Consider the following 8,484-nt stretch of genomic DNA (forward strand, 5'->3'; position numbering starts at 1 on the left):
TTTTTTTTTTTTTTTTGACAATATGAGAGAGGGATTGCTTCTTGGTTGTAACGCTCTTAACCTTACAACACCCCTCCGTGAAAAACCATTTTACCGGTCTGTGTATTGTGCACCCGGTCTTACTTGCTCTCGATGTGTATGCGTCTGTCGAACGCGCTTGTCTCGTTCCACTTTGCATTGTTATTGAGATTATTTTATTTGTTTTTTTTTTTTTTTTCCATCCGTTTGGCTCCCTTTTTCGCTACCCCTTGTGTGTACGGCATAGGGCACGCGCACGTATACTATAGAACGATCTGCTTGTCTGCTGTGCCACCACCATTATTACACCCCGCCATATGTGTGCACCATGAGCCTGTACAATAACATCGTGGATCTCATTAAGAACAAAAAGGAGGTCATAAAGGAGGAAAAGAAGCAGAGGGCTCTGAGCTGCCGCTATGGAAAGAGCGGCACGCGGGTCAGCAGCGTGAGAGGGAGCAGCGTGAGGGGAAACAACGTGCGGGGAAACAACGTGCGGGGGAGCACCCCGCATAACGACCCCGATGCCCAACTCACGCGTAACGCTCTCGTAAAAAGCTTCCTCTCTGCACACAAACAAATAAAGGAAATACTGACCCTCAAGGACGTGTCTCTTCAAACAGCAACGTACATCCTCAATGCCCAGCTAGACAAAATTGAAATGATAAAAAAGTGCGACATGTGGAAAACCGTCCCTTATGTACATCAAAAGGCAGCGGACGAACTTTTGGTGAGGAAAAGGGAGTACTTAAAAAATTTACAAAAATGCCATGGGAAGAAGAATGTACAGGCGGACGGGACACAGGGGGAGAAGACTTCCTTTAATAAAGTTGATGTTAAAAACTCTAGGTCGAGATCAGTCTATCATGACAAGGTGAACAACTCAGTTCGCTTCAACAATCTTATTCGTACTTGCTCCCACCGACAGGTGGGTGCCCGTGAATTTGTCACAAATTTTAAGGGCGTAACGGCAGGGGTACCTGAGGAACAGGGGTGGACCAGCTGCATCTCCACGAAATTGAACAGGGAGGACACAACAAGGAGTGAACGTAGCGGCGGAGTTAGTAGTATTGGCATCATCAAGGCAGCCTCGTCAAGTGAAGCGACAAATGCTAGCGGACGTATTGTGAATTACCGAGGCTGCTTCTACGCTGGCGCACCCCCTGAGAGTGACCCCTCCGAAGTTGGTTGCACCTTGGGCAACTGCCTGTACTATTATGAGAACGGGGGGGAGGGGGAAACGGGGGAAGAGACCAAGGTGGGTGGAGGAAAGAATGCTAAGCACGACAAAATGAAGAGAGAGAAGACTGGAGGAGCCGAACCCACGCACAAACCCACCCACCAGAATAATCCCCTGCACAAGAAGGAATTAAAAAAAGCACAAGGGAAAGATGAAGAGCGTCATCTAGCGAAAGACGGACTGCTGCATAACAAGAGCAAACAGAATCAACATCATGGTTGCCTCTCCATACCATGCAATCCCAGGGGGAGAAGTAACACAAAGTCTTCTAGCTCATGTAACTTCCTAAGCGTAGGTAACCTAATACCACGAGCATGTACCAACAGAAGCTTGTTAGCATATGAATGCTTCAACTTAAGAAGACAAGCATCCTCTTTGAATTTAAAAAAGACCATCCCTAACTTCGAGCGACACACAGTATCATCATTCATTAAAAACCTAAGTGCGCAGAGGTCTATTCAGGAAAAGAGATTCAGCGAGATGGTCAACAAAAGGGAAGCCATGAATACACACAGTGGGAAGAAGTCGCTAATCGGTTCGAAGAGGGATGTGAGTAGTACGAAGAGGACACTCTCCAATGTGAAGAGGACAAGGTCTGAGGGAAATGCTTTGACCAATTCTTCAAAAAGAGGAACACTGCTAGCCAAATTAGGCATGATGAATAAATTGGAGAAATTAAACATCCTGAACGAGCTCAGGAGAATGAATAAGCTCGCTCAATCCTCCAAGGGAAATGGAGGAGAAGGAAATGTGCGTGGGGAACTGCAGGGGGAACACCTCCTCACTGAACAGCTATACGATGATGACTCTGCATTTGAGACACTCTGGAACTCCGTGATGGACGAACAAATGTCCATTGTGAAAAGGATGAACTCACGCATCAACCACAAATTTGACCTGTATCATATTGGGGGCCTTAATGAGAACTACTCCTGGGTGAAGAATTTGAGGAACTACAGCAACTCGAGGAGCACATCGAGGCAGAACTCTTGGAGGGGAAGCGTCAAGGGGGGCGGTTCCAGGACATCCCTCTCCAAGCCCCTCAGCAGGGTGAACAGTAAAGCAGCCCCAAAGAAGAAAAAGACGTCCCTCCGGAAAAGCGCCACTCAGGTGGGCAGCGCGAATGAGGTGAGCAGCATCGCCCCGCTCGTTAGACGCCCCTCCCCAGCGCTCTCCGAGGACGACCCCACTAACAACACCAGCGCTAGTAGCGGCGAGGACGATTACGACCACCACGTGCACGTCAACAAGGGCCTCTACTGCACGGACGACTCGCCCGCCACAGACGGCAGGAGGGAAGAGAGGTACCACCGTAACACAAACAACGAGGTGCCATCCATAACGAAAGATATAACAAATCGGTGCGACCCAGGAAAACACTTCCTAGAAGCGGAAGACAAAGCCCCATTGGAAAAAATGCCTAAACGAAAAAGCTACACAAAAATGAATGAAAAAATTATGAACAAGTCAGGTAAAATAGAACAAACTTCCCAATCCAAAGGATCTGCTCCCCCAAGAGTCTACGAAATAATTATTAACGTTCCAAAGAGAGACAATGCTGTAGGGTACATGGAGTCCCAGTTTTATTGTGAAGAGGACCCCCTTGACAATTCATATATCTCCCAGAGTAACGAAAAACTGGATGGCTCTGCTGACCATGGAAATCGCCTGACTTGTGCAGGTGAAAATTGCAACTTTGTTCAAAACGAATGCATCAATTTGAAGCTGAAAGGGAGACACGTGTATAGGAACATGGGCGATAAGTGCAGCGACTACTGCAGCGATAATCAAAATTACTTGTCCAACTGGAAGCAATACGTGAGTAACAATATACAAAGAGTGAGCGACTTCGCCAAGGAGAATAATTGTGCAGGCGTATCTCCGCCCACCATTTTTGCTGAAAAGGGGCAAAACAATTTTTGTGGTGGATTGAAATCTTTGGATGTAAGAAAAGTCATGAGTGGAAAGTCAGAAGACTTTAACGCCAAGGCTGTTGTGGATACCATGAAGGGTAAGGTAATTTTCACACAGGGGGGGGAGTATGAAAACGATTCCCTTGTGAAAACACCTTCCAAGGGGAGGCACGCGTTGAATGATGTAGAGGCGGGGGAGCGACCCCTCTCCTGTGATAGAACTCTCAACATTGGTGATAATATTATGTTGAGTGGGCAGGCAGCCTCATTGGAAGGGGCACTACTAAATGAGGAGAACCCCCCACTGAGAGGTAACACCTCAGAGGATGTACAAAGGAGAGAAGAAAACCGCCTCGAAAAAATCCCCAGTGTAGAACTCTCCCTGTTGCACGCAGATGAACTAAAGAATACGAATCAGCACAGCGTGGAAAGTGAAAATTTGAACACAGATGATGCAGGAGGGGATGTACTAGATGCATACTTAGGGGTGATGGAGGGAAAGGAATTTATTATTAATGCGTCCATTTTAAGAAAAGAGGAAAAGGAAGGTGCAGCTTCTGTTCTGGGCAAAGCGAAAGAAATGCTGTACTCAGATGTGAAGTTGCCCCATATTGACAATTCACTAGACAAAGGAGAAATTCCCCATGAAGCACATTACAACCAAATGAATAGAAGACCCACCACGTATAGCTTCTCAGTCGGCGCGAAGGATATAGAAGAGGTGAAGAAGAAATGGGGGAAGGACAAGGACGACGTGGTGATGATGATGCCCCCCCCTGTGGTAGAATCAAACACAGAAAATTACGTGATGATAAAAAATGTTATACCTATCCCGAAGCTCAAATTGGATAAAATACAACAGAGCAAAAATTATAACTCGTATGAAGTGTGTTATGTGAAGGACTCGCAGGATGGGTTCAAAGTCCCCACGCGTGCAGGCAACCATGTAGATGCAGGTGCAGATGCAGATGCAACAGGGAAACTTAATGTTGACAACGTCAGTTACTTGAATAGAAACCTGTTTGGGGTAGCCAATCCCACGTGCTTCCCCATCATCACATGCAACAACATTTCAATTAAAGGTTCTATGGACCCCTTCCTGAGCAAAATGAATTGCATGCGTGCCATCGATCAAAATGAATCCTCAAATAATGTCAATGAGGTAGATGCAGACACGGACCTACTGCATCTGGAGAGTAAGTACTCACGAACCCCCCCTTCAGAAGTACCTCCAATGGGCGACAAGAAACAGGTTCATTTGTCTGATGATGGATCACGGGAGAATAGTAACATGCCCATCAGGTCCACCACCATTCACATTCCATGTGATGGTAATAAGTCATATGAAGAAACTGGGTTCACGAGACTAAGAACCAACCTTACAGATGCAACAACCAACATCTCTTCCAACAAGACCAATGTAATTGTGATGGTGGAGGGGGATCTGCCCATCAACTCGGGGAAGCTACCTCATTTAGATCCTCTCCCCCAAGGAGAGATTAAAAAAAAAGTGGCGGAAGGAGGAGGTGCTACTAACCAGAGTGAGAACATATCTCTTCAACGTGCCTCTTCCGTCATCCCCCAAATGTCTGCACCTACACTGCACCGATGTGATAGCAGCAGTAGTATCATTACTGTCTCGAAGCCGAACTTGAATTGCATGCAGGGGGGAAAGTCCCTAGCTGGCCTTCGCTGCGGTGACGTCTCTGTGGGGTTACCCTCCAGCGGGTGCGTAAGTGGGTGTGTAGGCGTGTGCCGGGGGGATGCGCCCCATGTGGGGCCAGCGAGTGGTCATCCCGCCGGTCAGGAGGGCGGTGAAGTGGTTACCAGTGAACCGGTCAGCAAAGAAGCGGTCACCAAAGAAGCGGTCACCAATGAAGCGGTCAGCAAAGAAGCGGTCACCAATGAACCGCTTAGCAAGCAAGAGAAGAAGGAGGAAGCCCCCCCCAAAAAGTCCTACGCCAATATCATTCTGAGCTTCTTCGGTATAAAAACAGGAGACGAAAAAGGGAAAGAAGATCAAGGGGGACAAAACAAGATGGAAGCATCACACAAAAAAAGCGAGACAGCAACATGCACACAAAAGGTCCCCACAAATGTTATAAGTAATCAGGTGCCAATTGTCTTTAGAAAAAAATATCACAATGCAGATGGAAGCAATTGTTATGTGAAGGCTGTTGGAGGTGGCTGCATCCTTCCTTCCATGACGAGCTTTGTGAGGAATACACAGACAAGGGAAGGTGGTAGCACGGTAGATAATGAACCCAATAAAGGAAATGTATTTTTTACAAATGGGTCTTGTGTGGATGTGTCTCTCATGGGTAGAAGAAGTTTCTCCACTCATTGTCCTAACATTAACGTGTTGAAAAACGGAGGTAGGTTCTGTAATGTGGGATTCATTCCTAGGGGTGGTAAACACCTGAATGGTTATTATAACGCGCGTAATGGAGTCATGTGCAGTAGGGTCGCCGATCTGCATGTGAAGCCCATGAGGTACGTCAGCCATTCAAGGGGACAGGCACAACCAAACGGGCTACATGAGCGTAGCGAACGAGATAGCTTTGATCGTGGTAATGGACCAGGCGGACCACACGGAGGACGCGGAGGAGACGGCCCCAAGTTTGGCCCCAGTGGAGACGCAGCGCAGGGAGGCGCACCGCAGGGGGGTGCGGGGAAAGGATGCATAGGGATGCACGTGGCGAATCAAAGGCAGGGCCTCCCCCCCCAAGTTAGTAGTCACCTCATGAGTAATTATAACTGCGTTGGCAGCAGGGGCGGCAGCTTACACCACATGAGCGAGATGGAAGTTGAGGACATGGTGCAACCGAACATGGCCTCACGATGTAGCAGTCGGGGTGCCCCTAATTGGAGAATTCCCTGCAGTGGATCTAATCTGAGCAGCAGTAGGACCGTGCCAAGTGCCTCCATGCAAAGGTACCAAAGTGAAAAGTATTTCACGAGGAGAACAAACGAAACTCAGTGCGATAAGTATACAACAGACATGTTACAAAGGACTCCACTCGAGTTGTCTTCCACAACCACGACTCCACAAAATCTGCCCCATGTGGATATAACGAACCAGCAACCCTTCCTAGTGAATAGAACCACTACTGAAAGAATGATGGGAGCTGTTCCTTCTATGACCACCAAGTTAGAAAAAAAACAAACGGGGCTGCCTTTTGTTAATGCACCAAATGTGGTGCAATATAATAGGGCCGTTCTAATCAATGGGCAAAGGAAAACTCAGAATTGTCTCACGACGACCCCAACTGACAAGTACGTAAATAAAGTTAAAAGTACACACTGGGACGAGAGACCTCTACCCATTCGTAACGCACCTGCAGATGTGAGTGGCACGTCTGAGTATGTATACAGGAATAGGTTACCAACTGTACAGGGAGAGATCAACCAAGAGGTTAAGAAAAAGGGGGGAAGCATTATGCAGAAAAAGGAGGTGCTTACAGGGGGGGATAAACGGGTAGAGGCGGAGGATGAAGAGGTGGATGAAGTGGACGAAGAGGACGAGGAGGACGATGAAGGGGACGATGATGAAGAGGACGATGAAGAAGAGGAAGAGGAGGAAGATGAAAGTGGCGAAGGGGAGGACGAGACAGAAGAGGAAAGTGTAGAGGGGGAACAAGACGAGGACACGGAAGGGGAAAGTGAACAGGGGGAAGAAGAGCAGGAAACCGAAGAGGAGAGTGTAGAAGGCGAAGAAGAGCAGGAGACCGAAGAGGAAAGTGTAGAAGGCGAAGAAGAGGAAGAGGTGGAAGTGGAAGAAGATGAAGAGGAAGAGGAAGAGGAAGAGGAAGAGGAAGATGATGATGAAGAACAGGAGGAGGAAGAAGAGGAGGAGGAAGAAGAGGATGAAGAAGAAGAAGAAGAAGAAGAGGTGGAATATGATCAGGACTATGGGCAGGATGAGGAAGAAGAAGGAGAGGAAAGTGGACTAGACGTGGAGGAAGACGAAGAAGAGGTGGAAGACCAGGAAAGTGATCAGGAGGAAGATGATGTGGAATATCAGGACTATGGCGAGGATGAGCATGAGGAAGAAGAAGAAGGAGAGGAAAGTGTAGAGGGGGAAGAAGAGGAGGAGGAAGATGAAAGTGCTGGGGATGAGGGAGAGGACAGTGAAGTGCAGGAGGAGGAGGAAAGTGGATTGGACGTGGAGGAAGAAGTTGGTAGCACAGAAGATGAAGAAGACGACGAAGCTGACCAATCTGGTGACGCCGACGACGAGGCGGAATCGGAGGAACCCCCCCATGCGTATAAAAATGTTCAAAAGGAAATCACATCAGGGGAAAGCGTCCTCCTTCGCAAAAGCACAAAGTGTGTAGAAGAGAATGGGGCAGACGACAACAGCTACCTGCACGGAAGTGCGCACACGTTACAGGGGGAGGAGGAGGATGGAACCTTCAGATTGTCACCAAGTCATTCTGATGGTGAAACGCAAGGACATGTTTTCAGCAAAAATATTTCTGCAAAGCATCCCATCTCAGAAAGATCCTCACGCGACACCATGGCACAAAGTGGCGTCAGTGCTTCCACAAGCGAAGAGCATAAAGAAACGCACCACCCCGGTGAAAATTTTCATACAGAACAAAAGAAGGACAATGCATGTGATGCCAACGGGTCATATAAGTACCTAGACGAAATTTCAAAAAAAATGGAATTAGAAAAAAAAGGAAATGAAGAGCTGAAGAAGAAGCTGCAGGAACAGATACTCATACAAAGGGGCCTCGTCCGAATAAAGGAGCAACAGCAGGTGTACTTGGAACTCCTGAAGAAGAACGACGCGGAAAATTCAAAGGGGAACGCGCCCGTCACGCAGTTAGGGCTTCAGTGATCAGCTGGACAACGCACAGCAGCGGTATGCAGCGGTGTGGGAAGCACCCCTGCAGAGGACCGTTTCCCCAACCCGTTCTTTAACCGCTCCACTTGAACGCCCTCTTTTCCGACACCTCTGCATGGAAAAATGCAGTACACGCTGAGCACCGCTTTCCCCTCCGATGTGACCATCGTGCCCGCCTCCACTTTGGCAAATGTCCCCAAAGTTAAATGGCACTCAACTTTTTTCTTTTTTTTTCTTTTTAACGTGTAAAGACATAAATTAAAATTTGTTAATGCTTCGTAAAAATGGAGCAGTTTTTTTTTTTTTTTTTTTTTTTTTCCATCCACATGGCTGTGGAATTTAAAATGGCTAGATTATGAAAAGTGGGAAAGGGTCTCCCCAGAAAGTTCTTAACAAAAGGGGGGTTGACTTCCTGGGGGGAAGAAACGCGTCCCAAGCGCTTTCACAGTAAAAAAAAAAAA

General features: G+C 47.6%; 1 protein-coding gene across 1 annotated transcript; it reads left to right on the forward strand.

The window, feature by feature from the left end:
- Positions 1-346: 346 nt before the first annotated feature.
- AK88_01546 (uncharacterized protein) lies at positions 347-8,017 on the forward strand (the record flags this gene model as incomplete). The annotated part of the gene is made up of 1 exon (XM_012479181.1): positions 347-8,017. One exon carries the CDS (start codon positions 347-349, stop codon positions 8,015-8,017), a length of 7,671 nt encoding a protein of 2,556 aa, XP_012334604.1.
- Between the last annotated feature and the right edge of the window lie 467 nt (positions 8,018-8,484).

The sequence above is a fragment of the Plasmodium fragile genome (genome assembly GCF_000956335.1).
Source record: "Plasmodium fragile strain nilgiri unplaced genomic scaffold supercont1.13, whole genome shotgun sequence".
Taxonomy (NCBI): Eukaryota; Apicomplexa; class Aconoidasida; order Haemosporida; family Plasmodiidae; genus Plasmodium; species Plasmodium fragile.